At 41.5% G+C, this 24607-nt stretch overlaps 1 protein-coding gene and 1 long non-coding RNA gene across 6 annotated transcripts in view; one reads left to right on the top strand and one right to left on the bottom strand.

The window, feature by feature from the left end:
- rerea (arginine-glutamic acid dipeptide (RE) repeats a) overlaps positions 1-22073 on the top strand; it is a 238821-nt gene extending 216748 nt beyond the window's left edge. For 4 of the 5 annotated variants that reach the window (XM_063016133.1, XM_063016134.1, XM_063016132.1 and 1 more), the window contains 12 exons: positions 3947-4027; positions 14715-14877; positions 15095-15187; positions 16039-16238; positions 16557-16718; positions 16826-16939; positions 17092-18455; positions 19041-19263; positions 19370-20075; positions 20469-20642; positions 20755-20935; positions 21171-22073. In XM_063016133.1, the coding sequence (XP_062872203.1) occupies positions 3947-4027; positions 14715-14877; positions 15095-15187; positions 16039-16238; positions 16557-16718; positions 16826-16939; positions 17092-18455; positions 19041-19263; positions 19370-20075; positions 20469-20642; positions 20755-20935; positions 21171-21204 (3495 nt within the window). In that variant the 3' untranslated portion in view covers positions 21205-22073. The remainder of the gene's footprint in view (positions 1-3946; positions 4028-14714; positions 14878-15094; positions 15188-16038; positions 16239-16556; positions 16719-16825; positions 16940-17091; positions 18456-19040; positions 19264-19369; positions 20076-20468; positions 20643-20754; positions 20936-21170) is intronic. The other variant, XM_063016135.1, reaches the window with a different exon arrangement.
- A 146-nt stretch (positions 22074-22219) lies between these two features.
- On the bottom strand, positions 22220-24404 carry LOC134333962 (uncharacterized). The gene is made up of 2 exons (XR_010015427.1): positions 24070-24404; positions 22220-22380 (listed from the first exon to the last, which is right to left on the bottom strand). It is a non-coding gene; the product is annotated as an uncharacterized LOC134333962 (long non-coding RNA).
- Positions 24405-24607: the final 203 nt, after the last annotated feature.

Genomic DNA, 24607 nt, shown 5'->3' with positions numbered 1-24607 from the left:
TAAGCAATCAGTATTTATCAATGTAAGGTAGGGGAGTACCTTAAACAGGGGCTAATTGTAGTTAAATGCTTTTATTAAAAAAAAAGGAAAGCCAAAAGAGGGAAATATGAAATTGACCAGAAAGGTCTGGAGAATAAGCATGGCTAATCCTGACTCTGCTAATGACTCCCAGTGCACAACAGAGCTTCTGTCTAATCAGAGTGTTTGTTTAACTCATTTGGCTGTAAATAAGAATTTATACAGTATGTTGCGTGAGTAACTGAAAAGGATTAAAATTTTGTTGATTTCTTTAACTTGACAACCGAACTTTGGTAGTTGACAGTAAAATGTTAACCAACAAGCTAATAGCCATCAAAATGTAAAGCACATTACTAAATTTATTTAAGTCTTTATGCATTATTAAATAAAATGTAAACTAGTAGAAGTCAGCAGAACACCGTTCATACAACAGCTAAATAAACATGCATATTAAAATAAAGAGACGCAACCGGTATTAATTCGACCTTTATACTGGGACTTGAATCTATGAGTCTGAATCCATACTGACACAAAACAGCTTCTCTGTTGTGATTTTAATGCGCATTAGCTATATTCATTATCTAAATAATACAAATATTGTTATACAAGTTTTTCTTTTCAGGTTAGAACTGCAGTGCTGTTTTTCCATTTGTAACCACAACTGGCCCATGCTCACTGAGGGTGGGTGAGGGTTGGTCCAACATTACTACAGCTACTACAGCAACATTAACAGTCGAACAATAATGACTTCTCATTGGTCGTCGGGATGGGATGGGACATGTAGGACGGCTCGGACAAGGATCAACTATTTATTGTTTTTGTGTTACCTGCATTGTTTCATTTTTTTCAATATTTTTGATTGAATTACATTTAAGGTGGCAATAAAACAAAATTGTTAATTGAACTTGACAATACCTGCAAGACACCCTGCACTGTGTAAAGATTCTGACCCTCTGTTCAACTCGAAGAAAATGAATACCGTATTTAAAAACAAAAATGTCAACTATACCTTGGTGGCACTGCCACACAACTCGGAGGTCGGTCTTGAAATTGATCCTTGTCTTCCATGTCTATGTAGAGTGGAGCCTACTCTTCCTGTGTGCCCTTAGATTGGTCCAGATGTGCCCTCAGGGTAGTGGCTGACAGATGTGGTGCCAGATGTTAGCCAGGTCTGGAGTATAAGGGGCACCGACCAAATAAAGCAAGACATCTAGTTGACCAGATGTTGGTACACATACAATAAAAGCTAGTTTTATTCTGCAGCTGGCTCTCTATCTGTATGTTTTTCTTTTTGTGTTGGCCAAAAATATTATTCTTTATTTTTTTATCTGAAGATTTGCTTTATTCATTTACTCATTCATGATTAGCAAGTGAAGGTTTGTTCATTACTTGCCATGTAAAAGTTTTAAAAGTCACACCAGGGCTTAATTTAAATATTGCAGTATTGTAGTTTAAAATATGTATTGCACATGGGCAGCAGATTGTGTTGGTGCCACACAACTCAAAGGTCCTGGGTTCGAACCTTGCCTCTGATTACTGTCTTTGTGGAATTTGGCATGCTCTCCAATGGGTCCAGATGTCCTCCTAGGCGAAGGTTGATTATCAGCTGTTCTGCCAGATGTTGAACAGATCTGGAGTAAAAGAACCACCTCTTAGATGGGGCAGGACACCTAGCTCATCATACTGTGGCACAGTAATTCCTACCACGTCTTATGACAAGTTTGTCCTTAATTAATCCTCGGTTGACTGCTGGCAAATCAAAAATAATTCTTATAATTCAGTATTTTGTAGCTCTGCTTGTGTAAAGTTTGGCTGTATAATTCTCCTTCAGGTACTCGAATTTTCCTCCTACTTCTCAAAATATGCCAGAAGATGGATCGACTGTTCAAAATTGCCTGTGGGCCTCCTGGCAAAGTGTCATACTTTTTGATGGTGTATTTCCACCTTGCCCTGGGAGAACCCTGTGACTCAGAATCAATCAGGATAATCTAGATGAATTAATAAACAAATGAATATATACAGTCAGAGTCAGAGTCAGAGAGGTTTTATTGTCATTTCAGCTACATACAAGTACATATTGAAACGAAACAGCGTTCCTCTAGGATCACGGTGTAACACGGTACAAAAAGTGCAAGACAATACAAAACAGTGCAAATACAACAATAATACAAAAAATCCTATAATAAATAACTACAAAAGATATTCCTTATTATCCCTAATCTAAACAAGTAATTAGAACACAGGACTAAAGACAAGTGTTAGTACATGATGGTGAATAGATGGTACAATGGTTCCTGAGGTAGTGACATGTTGTATGTGTTCTGTAGTGTTTGTATGTAAATTCAAATAAAATCCTTGATCTTGATCTTTGTACACTACTCCACCTACTGGTTAATGCACTATATACTGTATGTATCCACATAATGGTAAAATGTACTTACTGCCACTTTTTTTGCATTTATCTCAGGACATACCAGAATGTTCTCTTGTTGTTGTTCTTAAGGAAATAGCGATTTTATAGTGCTTGTATTTTTTATGTGCTGTGTTAGATGCTATTATCTTCAAAAGATTTAATTTACTGTGCGTTTTAGGCGTGTTTTAAATGAGAAAGGCTGTAAAAGAAGTCATTTAGAGGAAGGCGCGCTGTCTCGGTGCTAGTGATTGTTTTTTTGTAAGTCTTGTGTAAACACTTACGGTTACATAACGAAATAGGGACGAGCTCCATGTCTGGTTTTCTTGCTGACTCGTCTTGGTGTGAATGTGGTTTGTCTCCCTGACTGAAAGTGTGTCGTATTTTTCTCTCGAATGATACAAATTACCGAGCCTCGTGTCAATTTCAGAGCTGCTAAATGTTAGCAAGAGTTAGCACGACTGCTAGCACACACGGAAAAGCGCCGCTCCGCGAGCGCAGTCGCTCGAGCTCGTTCTGGTCGCGAGCGTGCACACCTGAGCTGCTTTTCCGTGCGTGCTCAGCATGCGGTGCAGAAATCCAGTCCAGGATTTAGTGAGCGCTCTGAAAACAGAGGCTGCCGAGCACAGAGATCACATGTAAAGCCTTCCCCTTTGTAGTGGAGGAGCGGAGAGTGACAAGCTATTTCTTGCTCGCGAAAAAGGCGTCCCACCTTTCGGGACTTTGCTGGATTTTGCAGTTTAGATGTTCCCCAACCTGAGTGTGGACTTTAAATCGTTTGAGGGACGCTTCGACTGGACTTGGGTTGGTTTTTGGTGGGAGTTAGTTGGAGAAACGGAGGTTCGGCTGGGCTGAGATGACTGTGTAGCGGGGCTTGTCTCTGGAAGAAGAAAGTCAAGCTCCTGTTTGTCTGCCTGTCTGTTTCGGGTTCGTTACTTCTGAATGTTTTCTGGTTTTGCTTCGTGTGATTTAGTGTCTGTTGCTTTTAAAGAAATAGAAATGTGCCTGTAGATATTCTTCTGAAGCCCCAAAGGTGTCGTTGCTGGAACTTATTTTTACAAGTGTACTATTAGGCATGCTGTATAATAATCTATAATTCTGTAAATACTGTAATTTGAACCTTTTTTTGTTATTCTTGCACTTTTCTCTGGATTTAAGCCTCTGCTTGATGTATAAGCCTGAGATTTGCTAGAGCAGGAAAGGCGTGTTGCTTGTGGTTCTTTGTAACTTATTGAAGTTAAGCTCTGAACTTCAGCTGCACATGATGCCAGTGGTGCAGTTTATGGAGATTCTTTTTACATTGCTCTTGCTTCATGTTTGTGATTGCTTGTGCATTAATCTCAGATCTCTTTCCTGCTTTTGTTGTCATTTCCTCTTGTTTTTCTGTTGTATTATAGCCGAGGTAAAAAAAACCAAAAAAAAAACCACAAAACAAAAGACGTATCTAGATTTGTTGTGGTGGTTCTGATAGTATCTGACTAACCTTGGTTTCCTTTTCTCTACTTTTCCCCCAAACAGAAACGGTTCATAAAAGGGCTTCGACAATACGGCAAGAACTTTTTCAGGATTCGTAAAGAGCTGCTACCTAACAAGGAAACAGTAAGTCCTTTATTTTTTGAAGCATTCCAGTCACTTTGGCTCTAAGTCTATTTTTCATCTCAGAACGCTGAACCTAAAAATAATGAGACACAAGTAGCTCACATATGGACACGGTGCATGGATATTAGATTTAACACTAAGCATATTAGCCTGTTGGATGTGTTCCCGATAACAGAGAACACACTGTTTCTAACCAAAACACGACTGTTTATGTAGGGCTGCTAAGGAGAAGATTTCTCCATGACACAGCCTTGTAACTGTCAGCTTCAATATAATGCACCATTACTCTGCTCACGTTTTATTAACTTCCTCTTTAAACTTCCCCATAACGTTACATTAAAATGCTGAAAATAGTTCAGGTTGTTAAACTGGTACACCAATAGATTTAATGGTAACTTAGGTAAAGGAGGTACGTAAATGGTGTTCACTTACCCTAGATTGATTAATTACACAGGTGTACACTGATTTGTCTCATTATAAGTCATTTTTTATTTCCACACTGCTTAGAGGGGTGCAATAATTCATGTAAAAGATTTCCATAGCTTTTACATTTATATAAAAATGTCTGTGTAAACAGATTGGTCCGTGTCACCATCCGGAAAGTCGGGTGGCCTTATGACACAGTAATAACCATATTATATCTTTACACTTGCATGTGAAGTAATTTTTTTTAAGTAATTTCTTTTTGTAATGACGTGTTTTATCATTCATTTAAAAAAGGAAACCAACATAACCATGATGCAAAAATGACTTTTCAGTGTAATAAAGGGGATATTGACCTTGTCACCGCACCACACAGTTCAGTTAAAGTCTCTTATGTCTAATCTTTTTATTAAAATGTACCTTTGTTGTTGCTTGACAACTTCTCAGTTGCAACAGACCAGTTGTTTAGTTATCAGAATACTTTTTCAGGTGTTGTTTTGTAAAGCTTTAATACATGATAACACATTAAATTGTTCAGTTTAATATTATATAATACTAAATTACCATCCTCAATAGTTTACTTAATGGTAGGGCCGTGTGATTTTTGGACTTGGATGCTCAGAACATGTTGTGACCTAAAGGAGATACTATAAATTGATGTAATATGTGCAGAGTATTTTGAGAGAGAAAAAACATTACTGACTGTTTTGCAAGGTTTTGAGTTTTACCACTTGTACTGATATTTAATTTACACTTTAGATTGAAATCGGATAATTTTTATCCAGGATTACAGAATATTTAAGCATATAGTTGTTTAACCTGATTAATGTACTATGTTGTGGTAAGCTTACATTATGATAGCATACTTGACTTTAACTGATTTACCAAGCAACACAACTTTTACATACTGCTTTTAACATAAGCTGTTGATTTTTTGTTATTAATAATTAGATTTTTCTTTAGAAAGCAAAATAACACTAAATATGTTGTTACAGCTTTATTCTTACTTTTTCATGAATGTTAATTCATCTTGACATTTACAAAAATGTATGTACTAAAATTTTACAGATACGTTAACAGCTCCCTTAACTTGTTAGCATTAATAAAGAAATAGGTGGATGATAATGCACGCTGACTCTGAGCTGTGCAACACATAATGGTTTGTGAGCCTCAACCACGCCATAGCCACCCATGGCCAGAACACAACTGGAGCATAATTGGCCTTAGGCCATTTTTTTAAGTTCGGTTAAAAAGAGGGGGGGGGGGGGGGGGGGGGGGGAAGCAGACTATTTTTGTGTTTTAAAGGAAGTACATGCCTCCCCCTTTTAAACTGGTAGATTATGTGAGCTAGGAAAGACACTTAATCTGTGTAAAAATGTTAATTGTTAATTAATAATAACCATCAGTGTGTAGAAATTAAGGATTAAGATACAATAAATATTGTCTGAAAGTGTATTACAGATCTAATTTATTGCACATGAATAATTAAATAATAATGTATTGCTCTTGATGTAAATACTGTGTAATTAGTAAAAAAGATAATTATAAATAAAATAAAGTTCAGTTATCTAAATTGTTTAAAACAGATCCAGATTGGCTGTGCTACAAACTGGTTTCCATTTAAAGCTCAGTGGTTTGCATTGTCTGTCAGTATATTTTTTAAATCTACACTATCAAAAAACAAGCAATGTCTAAACGACTTTGCGGATTAGTCATTAAAGAACCTCACGGGAACAAAAGGAACCAGTGTTGCAAGCTTTAATTCAGAATAAATAAATATTAACCAGGGAAGTGTTTACACAACTGGATATGTGTTTAACTAGAGTAGTAGTTGAACTTCATGTTCAGATTCATTACTTTGTTACTGCTCTGTTTACTCAGTTCACAGCACAAAGAGAGAAGTGTTGTTCGGTAATTACCGCCACTTAAGTTGGTTTTGTCAGTCATTAAGCTAACTCCGTGGTGAGATCAGAATTCGGAGTGCTCGAGCTTAACGTGATCTTACTCAAGGCAAAGTTCTGCTGGAATGTTCCCGGATTACATTAGATCGATGAAATATGGAACATATTTTATTCTCTTGCTTGTTATCCTTTGACTTGTTTAACCCAGCGAGGAAAAACATGAGGCGGCCGAGTGGAGTCATAACAGAGAATAATGGAGAGAGAGAAATGGCAGCAGGGCTTATTTACTGAAGTACAGGTTGTGGGGTTAGTTCAGTATAGACAGTGAGGAAATGCCACTGCTCTATTGCAGATAAAAAGCCTTTTTTCTTAAGCCTTAACTTGCTTTTGTGTTGAAAGCCAGTCCTCCGTGCCGGTGCCAGTCAATGCCCTAAGGAAAGCTTGATTTATTTTCACAGCCGTCCTTTTTCTCCCTCGCACGCACTTCCCTTATTTTTTTAAGAGTCCTTCTTATTGGCCCTTTTTTTTTGTTTGGATGTGACTTTGTATGTGAGGTTTTCAATGTTCCAAGTAAGATAAATCTAAACGTCGTCTTCCTACGTGGTGCTGATGTTTTAAAGATAGCACTTTATTACAGCAATGTAGTAGAACTGAATCTAAACTAAGTCCTAAACGAACTCATAAAGCATCTTGTTTAAGCGTCAGGCTTACAGCCAGGACTACAGAGGGCGATGCAGTGCAGCGCAGCGCATCTGTCTGCCTCCCCTCAGCTCTTATTAGTTGCGTTTCTCATAAAGCATCGGTGCCAAGACTAAGCACCCACTGCTGTGCAAACACGCCAGGCCTGACTAGCTCGCAGGAATTCTTTATATGAAGGCAATAAAAAAGGAAGCTCGGGAAGTGGGTGTAATGCCTGATCGCTGCTGCTCATTTCACTGCCACCGTTTCCTCTACTTGAAAGACAGTGTCATGGAACATATATTGTATACCGGCACTAGAAATGTTCCTAAACAATCCCCAGCGTGCTTAGTCTACAGACAGAAGAGCTTTGCTTTTGCGCTTTGTTTTTCCAACACAGCTCCTCCCGTGAGGCCTTGTCCAAGAAGCTGAGTCTCATCACTGTTTTCAGCTTGTTTTATATATACATCCATACATTTTATAGTTAGGAAAAACATCACTGAGTTTTTAGGTTGTCACAATTGCTGGACAGTGTAACGTCTGCAACACAAAGCAGGATCAAAATTAATAACGGATCACCAGCCTGTGTTTTTCTTCAGGCACTAGGGAGGACATTTTTACAGTACGGTTTACACTTTTCTTGAGCCGCATCTCAGCCTTTAATTGTTTCTAAATAACAGATGCAGACATTTTCATTTTTTAGTTTAGAGAGGATAAAAACCTAGTAAGCGTCATGTGTGGCGATACACTACATAGGGTATGGCATAGTGGACTACAGTATAATGCACCATACTTAGTGACCCATGTCATTGTTACAAAAGCCGTAAACAATTTTAGATTTCAGGTAGTGTGCTTTTGTCAGACTAATAAATGTCATCATTGCCATGCATTTTTTATATTCTATTACAACATTTTTCGGCCTATTGCTGCAGTCCAACTCTCCTGATCTTAGAAGAGCCATAACCATCACACGCCCCCCTGACGCATGCAGAGCCGGCTGCCTCTTTTCATAAGGCGCGTTCATGTAGGGATCCGTACAGTGTACAAATAGTCACATATCGATCTTCGTTAACCCCTCAGTCAACCAGCAGAGGTCATAATTGTAACAGTTATGAAGAATCCCGTCCGGCATTCCCACCCTCGGACAAGCCAATCAATCAGGCCTGCCGATAGCAGAGCTGAGATTCAAACACAAGTTTGACCTGTCAGCTCGAGCACCCTTTAAAACACATTTATTGGCATCTTTTCCTAATCAAGTGACATGGATCACAAGTAGCCGAAGTTGAAAAATGTTTATATACACATCCACAAAAATTGAAATGTAACGATGGTTTTGATCTGAACATTTTCCTCTTAAGAGAAAAGTGCTGCTGGACCACCATAAGACTCTGCAAAAAATGCTATGGGTATTTTTGGGTTTAAGTAGCTACATCCAAAATACTCAACAATTTAAACACTGGTCCACATGGCTACTGGAAACCTCCTGTATGTAAGAACCTGCATCTTAAGTAATTCAGTCAAATTTAGATGGCTAAATGGAAAGGTGATTTACATTTAGACATATTTGCATATACAGCCTTTAGCAGACGCCTTACTCAAAGCAGCTTACAGTTATAATCGAATTCCATGCAAGCAATGGAGGGTTAAGGGCCTTGCTCAGGGGCCCAACAGTGTCGGTTTGGCAGTAGTAGGGATAGAACCGATTAAACACTAATCAATTATTTTAACCACTAAGCTACCACTGCGCACATCAAGGTAATAAAACCACTCCTCATAGCAGAACATCCAGTTGCTCAGGTCCTTGGGCTTTGTAATTTCCAATATGGGCAAGGTGATTGAACGTTTTGAGCTCAGCTTTTGCAGCAGATGTTTACCCTGGTGAGATCTGTACACACGTCAGATTGAATTCATCACAGCATCGTCACCCCTGCAGCCTCAGCCTCGGAGAAGCATGTGTGATTACAAGCACTAAGTGCTAAGCACTAATTAAAATCCCAGAAACAGCTTCCACAGTTTACAGCAGCTGTCTCAGACTTGACAAAATAGCTCACTTGTTTTGCTAAATGATGCCGTTGTTTATGGAAACACAAAAATGTCATTAGTCTGCGGCTCATTGTCTGGTTTTTTATGGCTTTGTATTCTATCCAGCATCTCATTCATGAATATATAACACACAACAGTGTGAATTCTTTTATTCTGTTGTCTTAAGTCCATTTCCCTTGTATTAAATGGGGTTTCCTGAACAAAGCTGTGGCTGTTCCGAGTAGATTTTTGGGATTAAAGTGATCAACCCCTGCAGAAATGTCACACAGTAGCTGTATATCTTTCCCCTGTTGGAAAAAGTGCTTACAGCAGGGAAACACAACTGCTGATTCTAGTGCTTGTGCGTCTTTGACCTGTGAAAGCAGAGCTTATTCATCCTATTCCAACAGAAACCGGCGGCACAGCAGGGATTCGCTGTCTATTTAACATCTTTTAATGCCGGCTTCACCAGCCAAAGCCGTCGCAGCTCTCAGTTTTCTCTCACCTTTGCTCGGTTTAACCAAGGCCAAGCTTTCACAGTGTGGTTTTGTGTTTTGGTTTACAGACATTGAGTCATTGGGTCTAAATTAAAGTGATCGTTCTGTCTGAAGAGGTTTTGGTCTTTTTTTTTTTAGCTTTGTAAAGACATAATACGTTGACTTTATTTACTGCACAGTTATTATAAATGTAAAAAGCACAGGTGCACCAATAGTGAATGTTAAAGACCTGTAGTGTATTTTCTTTAGCTGATTTTAACAAGAAAAAAAAAACAGATTTTTTAATTATATAGACATTTTCTTAAGCATAAAATTTAAATATAAGGGGCAGCAAATACAGACACCGTGCAGAATTATGCTACAGCAGAAACTTACACCTTAAAATATAAAGTTAAATTATAAAAATATTATTTTAAGGCACTTGGGTGGCGCAGCGTTCAATTACACAAGCCCACCTGGGTAGCACTGTTGCCTCACAGAAAGAAGGTTCTGGGTTCGATTCCCAGGTGGGGCGGTCCGGGTCCTTTCCGTGTGGAGCATGTTCTCCCCATGTTTGCGTGGGTTTCCTCCGGGTGCTCCGGTTTCCTCCCACAGTCCAAAGACGTGCAAATGAAATGAATTGGAGACACTAAATTGTCCATGACTGTGTTTGATATAACCTTGTGAACTGATGAACTGAGTAACTACTGTTTTTGTCATGAATGTAACCAAAGTGTAAAACATGACGTTAAAATCCTAATAAACAAACAAACACTAGCCCACCACAACTGAGGTCTAATTTTGATTCTCAGCATTGCTGGTATGTCAACACAGACATGACTGGCTATGTCTGGTTGGGTTTGGGGGATGACTGAATCAATGCAATGGATTGGTGCCCTGGCCAGGGTATTTCTGCTCTGCACCCAGTGCAACCGGGTCCATTGCGTCACTGACCAGCGTAAGCGGTCGATAAAAACAAATAAAAAATTTATTAAAGCTGAAAGACTTGTTGACATGAACCACGGTGGTTTGTTGTTTTGACATCAAACATTCAACAGTTATTCAGCAACTGCTAACATTTAAAAAACAATGCTGAATTTTGCATCCCTCCTTCTGGTTTGTCCGAAATGGTGCTAACAGAAAAAAAGTCACTGCTATAATAGCGCCAAATAACTTCGTCTTGTTTCATGCCATTATGGTTACAGTAAAAAAAACTTAACATCAACACTTAATACTTAACCCACACTGTAAAACGCTAAATGTTCTGTTTAAACAGTAACTTTTCTTTAGCCAGTTTCTCCACACTGGTGTAACCGCCACTGCAAAAATCCCCAAGTCAAAATTCTGCCATCGAGGCTAGAATTACATTCCAGCCAATTCCCCTCCTCCCTTCTCTTACATGGGCACACTTTGCCCTGTATAGGGACAGGAAAGCACAATCCAAACTTGTTTACAGCTGCGGACGGACTTCCTACAGCCACTCACCAAATCTACAAGCCTCTAACACATTTGGCTTAACTCAAGTGAACGCTCCGGAGACATTTTCTGCACACAAGGTTGATTGTCCATTGTTATCTTCCATTTTCTCCCTCTTTTCACTCCCTTTGGCACTGACTCTCCCCCTCACTGCCCTCCCCTTGCATTCTCTGCTGCTCTCCTTGCCTTCCTTTTGCCAGCTATAGCCTTAACCGTTTGGCGCCCTGTCAGAGCAGGGGCCTTTTGTGGCTTCATTACAGATCTGCCAGGAAAAACAGAAACCATCTGTTCAAGCCCGGGCTTGAACACGGATGAGTGTATAAATACAGGAGTTTAGCCTTCACGCTTGTACTGCACACAGCACACACACACACACACGACTAAAGAGTCCAGCAAATGGCCCAATTTCCCCTAACATCATGCCAGAGCTGTTTCTAAATCACAACGAACAAGGCATGATCTCTGGAAATTGAAGTTCACACACACATACACACACACACACACCCATATGGCTACACATCAAATCTTCCAGGGGCTAAAATGGGATGGGGAAAAAAAATCTCAGAGTGCAGTGATAGGAGGGTAAGCCTCTTCCTTGTCAGATAATCCACCACCCCCCAGAAATATCCTGCAGATGGAAGCATTCGGAAATGGCCCATAATTCCAAGCTTATGTTGTCAGTATCTCATCCTCACCAGCAGACACTGTTTTTTTTGGGGTTTGTTTTTAATGCTTGAAGAAAAAGGTTGAGTAAAAATGCTGCAAACTGTTGGTTTAGTTACCAAATGGACAAACAGATTATGTCATTTCAAACAGATTGTGTGCATAATTCACAGCTAAAAAGGGTAAATCAAGGATCCAAAAGATTTCCTGGCTGTTTTATACAAATATACACTGTATATCACTAGTTTGTCATAAATAAACTGACCCATGTTCACTGAAGTAAAAAAAAAACAGACAGCAAACACCATTTCCTCAGGCCTTTTTCCAAATGTCTCCATTTACCAGTATGACATTTTGATGCTCATCAAAGTTAGGCGTGGGTTAGAGAAATGTGCCTGTAAGTCCTGTAGAAGACATTTCCACCCTTAGGTGTCATCTTTTATTTTGCATTACAGTAGGACATCTTTCTTAATAAAGGATTAATAGCTTGCTCTACCAAGACATTTTTTCTGTCTGAGCTGAGCAAATAAGGACACGTCTTTCGAAATGGATGAGTAGCAGCAAAGGAAGGAAAATAAGTAGAGCTGTGGCTTAGCAAAGCCTCTCAACGCTTTGCTTTAAATTATATTTTCTCTCCTATTTCCACTGCCAGACTTAAAAGAGGATTTTCTACAGGTCTTTACCACCTGAGGAAATTTGTCATCACCAACGATGATACCCTCAAAACCATTGCATCAGTCTTTTCAGCCTCATCTCCATGTATATTGCCCGAGCAGATCGTATTAACGGTGTCTTCTTTAGTAGGCTCGTGAGTGTGCTCTTTAGGCCTTGTCACTTCTTTTTATAGCTTGTGAAATAAATTACTTTTGAATGAACACTGATTCCTTTCATAGTGAAACATTGCGCTTGTTATTGAGCTGAACTTTAAATGACATTACTCACTTTCTACCAGTGTTTTCGGAGCATTAAATGCTCCTGCAGTCTGATTTTCAGGTAAACTGACCTTTCTCCGTCTCCACTCATATCAAGTCTGAGTTTCATGGCTCGAAGCCTGCGACATGGCGGGCGAGGGTAGAAAGACAGAAAACAGGGGTGCCGTGTTTGAACTGTCATTACGCTGAAGAAAAACCTGCCCTCTGTGTCACCAAACTGTTTTGATCTGCACATTTCAATTAGATTTCACATTAGGAAGCCTGCCATCTCTTGGCCCGCACCTGCGCCCAGCTTGGCTGCGCCAAAGCTTTGTGCTTTTCAAGACGCTCTCGCACCCCACACTTACACAGCTTATTATTTTTCCAAACATCATATCAGAGATAAATTACCCTCAAAGCTCGTCTAATCATATATTGTGAAAAGATAATAATGCTACTCTGTTTGCAACACAAAATTAATTATTTTGGTTTATTAGTCTAAATGTTACAAATTAGGTAGTATTACATCTTTTTTTTGTATAAATTAGTTTAGTGGTGGATAAAGTAGATTATTTAACTGTGGGACAATTAACAAGGGAAACTGCTAAAAACATGTTTTTACCATGTTTTACAATTTCTACAAGATATGGGACACATTATTGATGGTATTTTGGCCAGTAGTATTAATTGCCACATACAACATTTTGCTCCTGTGAGGGAGCTACTGGAATGTTGTACGTTAATGGCCTTCCCAAAATAAAACCAGTGACTGCCAAGAAATATACATTAGCCCCCAAGATGTAAGTGTTGATAGCAGCATAGTAACAACTCATGTCAAGTGAAACAGCTGAAGCGAAAGAACAGATCAACCCCCAGTACAGAGGTACAAATGCATATTAACAGACCGGGTCTTAACCAATAACTTTCTGTATTAGTCCACCAGCATTAAAACATTAAAAATCAAGCACCTGGATTGCTACTCATTATATATTTAGTAATGGTCGTAATGGTTTAGTGGATTGCAAAAGGCATGAAAAGATAGAAGAAGAGAAATCTGAAGCATCACAGGGGAAACTACATAATTGCTCCCTGCACCAGACGACCGTTTCAGGGTGTGTGTATTATTTTGAGTGCAGCCAGAAAGCAGCAGTTAATTTGTGCGGTCTGCCTCAGCGAAGCTCCTTCTGATCCATGATTGCATGTGTTAATGTTTCAGTAGGGTATTGATTTGCCAGCTAGCTTTTGTGTGCTGGATTTATACACTCTGCTCCATGGCAAGCGCACCCTGAATGTTTGATTAAAGTTCAATCGACTCTTCCAGCGAAGGGACTCGAAGCCGTTTCACTCCCTATTTGTAGGACCAAAGCTCTCCTCGACTTGTTCTTTTGTTCCTATTCAAGCTCCTGCCACCCAGGCAGCCACCAGTGAACTGATCCTAATATCCCAGCATTCAGCCAGTTTCACTGTCTAATCCTGAAATAGAGAGGGAGCACGGCACAACAAACCAGTCAGGGTCCAAAACCCGGCGTGGAGCCTCCCAGGTCCTGCATTCATTTGCCTGCTGACTGACCTCGGCGCTAAACCTTTTCCGTCAGCCACGCTCTGAAAATAAGCCTCTGTTTGTGTGCGCTTATCAGTTTGACATTTGAGGGCTTTTAGTACAAACAATGGGGGAGCAAAAATGTAGCTAACAGCCATGTTTATTTTGGACCAGACATCAGCATAAATCTGTTAACTCTTGATATGTAACAGCAGTTGAGCTGTGGGACATTTTTTGATAAGATAAAAAGCTGAATGTTAAGCAACCAAAAATTAAAATAAGCACAGGGGGTGATGTCCTGTTTCCTATTTGGATGGGATTCGTTTTAATATTAGATAATCCGTGTTAACATGTTTTTACCCACTTTACGCAGTACTGCAGTACATTAAAACCAATTTCTCTTTATAATAGCCTATAAAAATATTTAGATTTTTTTTTCTGGTTATGCAAAAAAATTATTACCTATACGCTACTATCTCTAATTATTCCAGATGTTTTTTACCTTTTAAAATACGTGTCATTAATCACAGACGTCCATTAATCATACCCAGTCTGAATAATCCTTTAAACTTGTGCTTGTTTTGTGTTTTCCTGCAGGGAGAGCTGATCACCTTTTACTATTACTGGAAGAAAACCCCAGAAGCTGCTAGCTCCCGAGCCCACCGCCGGCACCGGAGACAACCTGTCTTCCGCCGAATCAAGACCCGCACAGCCACCACGCCTGTCAACACTCCCTCCCGGCCGCCTTCCAGCGAGTTTTGTAAGTGCACTCTTTAACCTCTGATAGGGTAATGCAGCTTTAAGACCACCAGGTTTAAAAAAATAAAAATAAAAAAATAAAAAAGACCAAACCAGCAGAGAGGGTGCCCTGAGCTATACTTGTAAATATTTAGTTTGCCAATTGCTAATTGATTCTCTGTGATCGTCCTGTGGCTTCATAAGTCTGTTTGCTTATTAACTCTGGCTCTTTCTTTCAGTGGATCTAAGCTCTGCCAGCGAGGATGACTTTGATAGTGAGGACAGCGAGCAGGAACTGAAGGGCTACGCCTGCCGCCACTGCTTCACTACCAGTAAGATTGTTTTGTAAACTATGCTACACTTCTATTTTAATGACTATAGTGGGGAAAAAATAACTACATGCTTTGATTTTGGGGCCAGTTTTTTTGGAATTAGGGTGCTATCTGAGTTATAGGAATTTTTTTTAAATAATCAAACTCTTATATAGTGCACTGAAGCTTTAAGCAATATTTAGTTTTCAGTGGAAAATATCATAAATTCAACTGGTGAGTACCTGTGATTAATACTGGAGTCAGTCTGTGTTATAAAATAATAAGCCCAGGAACGCATTTGGGGGGTAATTTATTACCGTATTGAAATCGGATCTTCTTAGGCCACTGGGTGTGATTCACATTATGATCACCTTTATCCTCGTTAATAACCTAATGTGCTACTGACTTGCGTGAAACATGAGCTTTTTACCGTCGGCAGTTAGTCAGTCCCCAGGTACGGCACAGTACCAGACTCTGGTCATAACACACATAGACAGGTGGCGCTCCTACAACACTGTTAGCATCACCGGCCCGTCAGGCCCGTAATAATCCCCTCAGCAGGGCTGTAATTACTCTCCATTTGAGGGAGCCATGCTACTCACCCACTCTCTCCAATGGCAGATGGACCTTGGAGGATGTCACTGCTAATTTCATCCAACCTGACAGTTACTCATTTGTTCTTTGCCTCATTAAACCCACTGACTTGTTGGGTGCAGTTGGCACTCACAGAGCTCCCATATGGCATTACCTAGAAGCATTACCACACAACGCAGCGCGGGCGAGTGTGAACACACCAATGTCTGTTAGGATGTAAGTCATGCACGTCTTCTCCAGGACTGCTCATCTCAAGCCGGATTTTTTTTTTTTTGCAGCCTCTAAGGACTGGCATCACGGGGGACGGGAGAATATCCTGCTGTGCACAGACTGCCGAATCCATTTTAAGAAGTACGGTGAGCTACCACCTATCGAGAAGCCTGTGGACCCACCTCCTTTTATGTTTAAACCTGTCAAAGAGGAAGATGATGGACTTGGTGGGAAGCATAGCATGAGGACCCGACGGAACCGTGGGCCGGTGAGTTTGCGTCTTTTCTTTTGTACAGTTTTATACCATTGTTGTCATTTGGGAGCCTGTTTTGATGGTTTCTCTGTTCATGATGTTGAAAATTGCTCAGTGGTTAAGGTACTAGACTAGTAATCAGAGGGTTGCAGGTTCAAGCCTCAACACCACCAAGTTGCCACGGTTGGGCCCCTGAGCAAAGCCTTTAACCTTCAATTGCTCAAACTGTATTCAGTCATAACTGGATGTGGCTTTGAAAAAAAGCGTCTGCTAAACGTCATTTTCATGCATTAGGTGGCTGATTTGTAAATATTGTCGGGTTTTTTTCTCCAGATGTCAACGTTAAGAAGTGGCCGGAAGAAGCAGACAGCCAGCCCAGATGGCCGAGCCTCACCAATCAATGAGGACTTGCGATCGAGTGGTCGTACCTCTCCCAGCGCAGCCAGCACCTCCAGCACTGACAGCAAAATGGACTCTGTGAAGAAACCCACTAAGGTATGACCCCATTATAGCACACCACACCAGCCGAGCTACAATTTGCTCAACATCTGCTTTAGCTTGTACAACAGGCGACTACATGTTTGTCTTTTTTTCCACAACAGAAGATAGAAGAGGAGGCCCCGTCTCCTTTGAAGAGTGCCAAACGTCAGAGAGAGAAGGGATCCTCAGACACAGAGGAGCCTGAAAGAGTCAGTGCTAAAAAGTCAAAGACTCAGGTACGATTCCTATATGTGCGACCCAGTGTCTATACGTTTTGCCAAATTATTTACTTTGTTTATTATTATTTATTTATTTAGGCCTGCAGGTCCTAAAACTCAATACTAAAACCCATTTAACTGACCATTTAACTTACTGCTTTCCCTCTCAGGAGCTGAGTCGACCCAACTCCCCCTCAGAGTGTGAGGGAGAGGGCGAGGCAGAGAGCTCAGATGGTCGCAGCGTGAATGACGATGGCAGCGACCCCAAGGACATCGACCAGGACAACCGCAGTTCGTCTCCCAGCATTCCAAGCCCACGTGACAATGAAAGTGACTCAGATTCATCAGCGCAGCAGCAAGTCCTTCAGGGCCAGCACCCTCCTGTTATCCAGTGCCAGACAGGCCCTTTACCCCCTGCACCCTTGTCTTCTGCCACAGCAGCCCCCACACCCCCTACGTCAAGCGCTGCTCCGCTCTCTTCCCAAGTGTCTCCGTCTGTGCCCACAACACCCATCCCTCCTTCGACAGGTCCGCTTTCTCACATCCAGTCTGGAGCAGCACTTCATCCTCAGAGACTCCCCTCTCCCCACTCACCCATGCAGGGTATTTCTCAAATCCCAGTGCCCTCGCAGAGCGGCCCGCAACCTCTGCAGCCTTCACTTCACGGCCCTATGCCACCGATAGGCCATCCTCACATGCCTCATCCTCACTCCTCTTCCATACCTCCACAGAACTTCCCTCTCGCTCAGTCTCAGGTTCCTTCATCCCCAGTTTCATCCCAGTCACAGTCTTCCTCACTGTCCCAACAGCAGCAACGACCTCACACTCCACCTTCGCAGTCCTCCTCCTCTCAAAGTGCCACTCAGCCACCTCGAGAGCAGCCATTGCCCCCAGCACCCATGCCCATGCCTCACATCAAGCCTCCTCCCACCACCCCCATCCCTCAAATGCAGAACCCTCAAACACACAAGCATCCTCCGCACTTGTCAGCACCACAGTTTCCTCAGAAGCCACCCAACCTGCCCCCTCTGCCTGCCCTGAAGCCCCTCAGTTCACTGTCCACACACCATACGCCCTCAGCCCACCCACCGCCACTGCAGCCCATGCCTCAGCAGCTGCAGCTTCCAGCCACCCAGCCTCCTGTTCTCACACAGTCTCAGAACCACGTGCCTCCTCCAGCTCCACCTCTCCCCTCGGCATCTACTGCCTCTTCACACTCAGCATCTTCACAGCCACCCTTTCCTCCTCATCCTTTCATCCCAGGTGGCTCAGCTGCTCTCCCACCCTCCTCAGTTCCTCCATCCGTGGCAGGATCATTGTCTGGACTGCAGCAGCCCCAGTCATCCATCTCCATGCCCCTGCCAGCTTCCGTCAGTGTGCCCTGCCCAGGACCTTCCACCATGCCCACTGTGCAGATTAAAGAAGAGCCTCTGGATGAGGTGGAGGAGCCCGAAAGCCCCCCATCACCAGAGAGGGGCCCTTCACCAGTGCCCACCATCGTCAACACGGCCAGCCATGCCAGCCAATCCGCACGGTACGCACGCACCCTCACTTCTGATTTTTAGTTTTAGACCCGGTGATCGGCAAAATATATTACCCAAACATCTGGTCAGGTAGTACATTGTTTTAGGTTGGAAAATACGACAACATGATTTCAGTAGTAAAAACTGAATGTGATGCATTTTATGGGTCCAGGGAGTGCCATACGATTATTTTTGCTCTATCGCCCACCCCTACTTAAAGCTGCACTGCAGTCATCACAACAGAGACAGGCGACAGATTAATGACTGTATCATTTAAGTGAATGGATCCATCAGGACATGAATACCTCTCGTTCAGACTGTTGTGATGCCATCTCCTAGTGCTGCACACACACTGCCATTGAATAGCAATGAGGCTGCTAATGCACTCAGGGTACAGCTCATTATGTGTAAGGCTGTAGAAAGACTGATTGAGTTGCTTTACCCTAGAATAATGAGCCGACATGCCAGGGGTCATTTATTTGTCATAATTACACAGATTTCAGCTGTCGTTTATCAGCCAATCTGGTTCACAATCATGTTATTAAAACAGGTTCTCTGTATTACGTCTAATATTTTCTGTCCTGTTGCCGTTAAAGGTTCTATAAGTACCTGGATCGAGGCTACAACACGTGTGCAAGAACTGACTTCTACTTTACTCCACTTCCATCATCCAAGCTGGCTAAGAAACGTGAAGAAGTGTTGGAGAAGGCTAAGAGAGAAGCAGAGCAGAAAGCACGAGAGGAAAAAGAAAAGGAAAGGGAACGAGAAAAGGAGAGGGAGCGGGAAAGGGAACGCGAAAAGGAGGCTGAGAGAGCTGCTGTAGGTTTCATTTTTACATAAATGCATCCATTTCCTTTTTCTTATACAGTCATTTATAACATGTGCTGTTTAACATCCTAACAAAGCGTCTTGCTTGGCTTTACAGAAATCATCCAGCTCTTCACACGAATGCAGGCTGGGTGATCCTCCAATGGCTTGCCATGCTCATATGCGACCGCACTTTGATGCCCCTCCGACCACCATTGCCGCCGTCTCACCCTACATCGGCCCGGACACGCCAGCTTTGCGCACTCTAAGCGAGTACGCACGACCCCACGTCATGTCCCCCACCAATCGCAACCACCCGTTCTTCATGCCTTTGAACCCCGGAGAGCCGCTGCTGGCCTACCACATGCAAGGATTATACAACGTCGACCCCAGCATGCGCGAGCGGGAGCTGAGAGAGCGGGAGATGCGCGAGCGGGAGATCCGTGAGAGAGAGCTCAGGGAGAGGATGAAGCCTGGGTTTGAGGTTAAACCAGCTGACCTGGAAAGTCTGCACCCTTCAGCCAACCCCATGGAGCACTTTGCACGTCACGGCCCTATCGGTTTACCCCCCATGGCGGGACACCCGTTCGCCTCTTTTCACCCAGGACTGAACCCGTTAGAGCGTGAGCGCCTGGCACTTGGGGGCCCTCAGCTGCGGCCCGATATAGCCTACCCGGACCGGCTGGTCGCTGAGCGCCTGCACGAAAGGATGGCCAATGACCCTATCGCCAGACTACAGATGTTCAACGTGACGCCACATCATCACCAGCATTCGCATATCCACTCGCACCTACACCTACACCAGCAGGACCCACTGCACCAAGGTGAGGACCAACTTTACTTTGTTTACCTTCAAATTGTTTGAAGTTTTAATTAGAGATGCATCGATTGACTGTGATCAGTTTTCAAAAAAATCTAAATCGGCGGTTATATGTTAAAAAATCCTAATTGCAATCAGTGCATCTCTAGTTTTCATTTTTATTTTGGAAGTTTTATAATAAAGAAGTCTACTGTTAATACGTTGCACTAATATATATATAAATATAAAAAAGAAAATATGCATGCAGCTGCAAGTATGCACGGTCTGTGTATGTGGACTTTGCTGTGTATGCTGTGAGTTGGGTGTTTGAATGTCAGTGAATGGTGGGCATGCTTTTGTGTCTGTGTACTATTGTAATGCCTATGTACCCTGACAAAAAGCTGCTGACACGGAGTAGGTGGTGGTGAATGTCTTGTGTGTCCACCAGGTTCTGGGGCTCATCCACTAGCCGTTGACCCGCTGGCTGCCGGACCCCACCTGGCACGCTTCCCGTACCCGCCCGGAGCCATCCCTAACGCGCTGCTCGGCCAACCGCCACACGAACATGAAATGCTGCGCCACCCTGTGTTCGGTAAGCCCGAGCTTATAACATTGACCTTGTGTTACTGGAATTATCTGTTTGATTCAAATAAAACCTTATTTTTTCATTTGTTTCTAACCTGCATTGTATGTCAATGTTGCAGGTACACCATACCCGCGAGATTTGCCTGGCGGATTACCTCCACCAATGTCTGCAGCACACCAGCTACAGGCTATGCACGCTCAGTCTGCAGAGCTGCAGAGACTGGCAATGGAGCAGCAGTGGCTGCACGGCCACCATCACATGCACGGAGGCCCACTGCCTGGACAGGAAGACTACTACAGGTTAGTCTCGCTGAATCAAAACTGCTCAGTCAATAAACTCCAATTCACTGGTTTGCAACAGTGGACCATGACCCGCATTTTTTTACGTCGGGGTCTCATCACTTCTACGTGATGAGAGGCAGTGTTTTCTCTGCTCAGTCTATTAATTCCTTATATTAATAAATTAATGCATTACCTGTTTATTAATGTGGTTAGGTTTAATGTCTGACTGATGTTTTTTTTCCTCACCCTGCAGTCGGTTGAAGAAGGAGAGTGATAAGCAGCTGTGATCATTTAGAGGGATGTGACGTTACAGAGGTCAGCAGGACACAGGAAGTCGAGCCAAAACAGTCACTGACAGGAACTTGTGTGCCCTTGGAACATTTGAAATAAAAGACCAGAACAAGGACCATCTTATTTTCTTTTTTTTTCTTTTTTTTACTCTAAGACTTTTTTTTCCCTAAGACATTGACTTCATTTTTGGTATAGCGTGCAAGTAGTGACAACGTCCTCAAGACTGATTGTGACTTTCCTGCATGAACATCCTCTGAGAAGCTTCCCTGACATTTTTTGTAGGTGCTAGAATACCAGACACTTTGTCACTGTGCTTATTCAAAAAGGTGGAAAAGGAGCATTCGGGCCATTATATCTGAAAAGTGCTATCTTAAATTTAATGTTTATTTTAATACATTGTAGGACGTTTTTCATAATTTTACGAAAAGCTACAGCATGGCATTTTTGAGTCTGTAAATAGTATATATAAATATATATATACATATGATTATTGTTATTATTATTAATAGGTGTGGAATCCTGACACATCGTTAGACCTCCAGTAAAATAGTCCTGAAGCATCAGCCCTTGTTTCAGAGGGGAACATTATTTGAGCAGGTAGCCTTTTTCGGTGGTTGCGGCCCATAAACAGGGTCACTAAGAGAGTGGTACCAGATTTCTATCCACAAACACCTTAGCTGAATGCTCAAGTTGAGCTGCTTTCTGTTTTATGGACTCACACACACACACACACAAACCCGCTCATGTCATGACCATGTTCATTTTTTTTTATTGTTTTCAGTGGTTGGATTCGAAATGTGGCACACATGTGCACTGATGATGACACGAAATAATTGCACTGAATAAAACCAGATAATATTTTAAATTCTAATTGGTTTTTAAGTGAACTGACAATGTGAATAAGCGCATTTTTTTTCTATTTGTTCTGTGAACCAAAGTGAAGATGAAAAACATTGGTTTTATAAAACTGAATTATGGTTTAGGTGAAAGTACTTGAAACTGATCCTGGTATTTTCGTTGTCTCAAAATGATTTTAATGGCTTTTTTATGACGTTTTCTTAGACGCTTTTATCGATTCTGGGTGCTTATGGAAAATGATGGCAGTTTAGTTTCACCCACCTTCACTACTTGAGTCTCTGCCTCGAGCTTACTGGTCAACCTCACTGTGATAGCTGAAACACAAAACAAGATGGATTAAGAGCTTTGAACAAAAAGACACATTTGTGTGGGCATGTTTGTTTGAAGAGACGAACATGTTACCAGTGCAGCTTCTCTGCATTCCTGACACTGCAGACCCCATCGTACATGAGTCGTATAATGGCCATTGTCCAGTCCACTGTTACATGCAGTATTTACTGTTTTTTTTTTTTTTTTATGTCGGAACTGTTTGTCATTCACATCAATCGTGCTTGATTTACATTCATGGATATCAATCACCAGAAGGTATTTTTGTTTTTGGATAAAATTTGAACGATACTTGATAATCAGTACTGTTATACGATATACCAATCTTGGGCTTTATTGTTGGTTAGAAAGAAACCAAAGCTTACACAGAAATGTGTCGGTTAAAGCCCAAACTTATCATTAACGTTTTGGTTTTCTTTTATTTGAACTTGGCCATCTACCTGTCTGACTAATGTATACAGCATCCAGATTTTATTTTTTAAACATTTCTCCCTTTTGTCCCTCCTTTGTGTCTTAAACCTTGATGTTAAGTGTTGTCAATGGTTTAGCTTCTCGTTTCAAAGCGGCAATAGCAGAATGTAAATTCTGACTGCTAAGATTTATATATACTGGTATCCTGAAGCTTATTGTATATATTAGTAGTCACCATGGGATGACACAATGTAAACAAAAGTAGAGATAATTAAACAAAATTGTGAGTCCTGTGTTCTGCCCATTTGAGTATTTTGTAATTTTTTTGAAAAATTTGTGGATTATTAAAATAAAACTTAAGTTACACCACAAAGATACTTGATTTTCTAGTTAATATCACTCTTTGTTATGACAGAAACTAAATGTTAATGCTGAGAGTACCTGTGTATGTTTTTCCATATCAGTATTTTAGTTATTTACATTGTCTGGTTTAATGTCCTGCTTTAAGAAATGCACATTTTGTATTCAACATACACACACACACACACACACTGATGAACCAAATCATAAGGTCCAACCATGCAGTGGCAATGCCTATTTCATAAGTTGTGTATATCACAGTCAAGTATATATTTATATTAAATGTTGGGCTGATGGTAGTCACTTGTAGTACACATTAAATGCAGTGGATTTGGGGGGCATAAAGACCTGAGTAGTGATCGTTATAGCCAGATGACTGGATTGAAGTATTTCTAAAACAATAAGAGGTGCTCACAGGCATCCGTAGTGAGTACCCACCAACAGTGGTCCGAGGGGGACAAATTACGGACTGCTGACACATTTGATGCCAGAGGGTTTAAACTACAGATTATTTAAATACTGGTAAAGAGGTGAACATTTCACAGCACACAGTTCATCAAATCCTTCTAAACATCGAAGCAATGAAAGAGGGTCGACCTTTTGGCATTTTATGGTTTATCCCTTCTTGGACCACAGCACACCTTGCTGTCTCAAAAATACTATGTCATGGGCATTTGGCCATAATGATTCAGCCCATATCAGAGTTACTTGGGTCTATAAGCAACACATGAAAGTGACACATTTTCACCTGTTTTTTAATAAGCGAAGATATTCCAAACTTCAGTGCTGACTATAATGCATTACAGTTTTCTACATTACTAGTAAATTTGTCTGACTAAAATACCCAACATCTCATCTCAAACCCTGGCTCAGAGAGTCATACATTAAGCTTAAGTCTGACAAACCTGACAGTCATCTTCCTGAAGAAGTCAATCCACTGCAGTGCTCATGTCTGATGTTCGTGAAGCATGATAATAAAGCTACCACCCTTCCAGTCTAATTGCGTTTTTGCTGGAAGTGCCATACACTCGGCTGACAAGACCCCTGTGTTGTGACTCGGGTCAGAGGTAAGCTAAAGCTGTAAAAAAATGCAGATAAAATTCTCCATAAGCATATACAGTAATCTCTACTCATTTTAGGCCAGTGACTCGTTTAAGCACGTACCGTTTTTACAACTCCACCACAACCTCACTGCTCAGCCTGAGGCTATTTTTCCAGTGCAGTACTCTAAGTACATGTAACCATGATTAAATAGCCCTGACTGTGTAATTATGACATGCTAGTTTTTGTTTGTTTTAAATTTATAGGTTAGATTTATCTGCCTAGAACTCTATATTAAAGATTGTGAGAATGTAAGTGTGTGGTGCCCTGTGGAAATTACAAAGCCTAAGAACCTGAGCAAACAGCTGCTCTGCTAGAAGTTATAAAAGCTTATATAGGTGT

The sequence above is a fragment of the Trichomycterus rosablanca genome, chromosome 19 (assembly GCF_030014385.1).
Source record: "Trichomycterus rosablanca isolate fTriRos1 chromosome 19, fTriRos1.hap1, whole genome shotgun sequence".
Lineage (NCBI taxonomy): Eukaryota > Metazoa > Chordata > Actinopteri > Siluriformes > Trichomycteridae > Trichomycterus > Trichomycterus rosablanca.
This window is presented reverse-complemented; position numbering and strand designations above follow the sequence as displayed.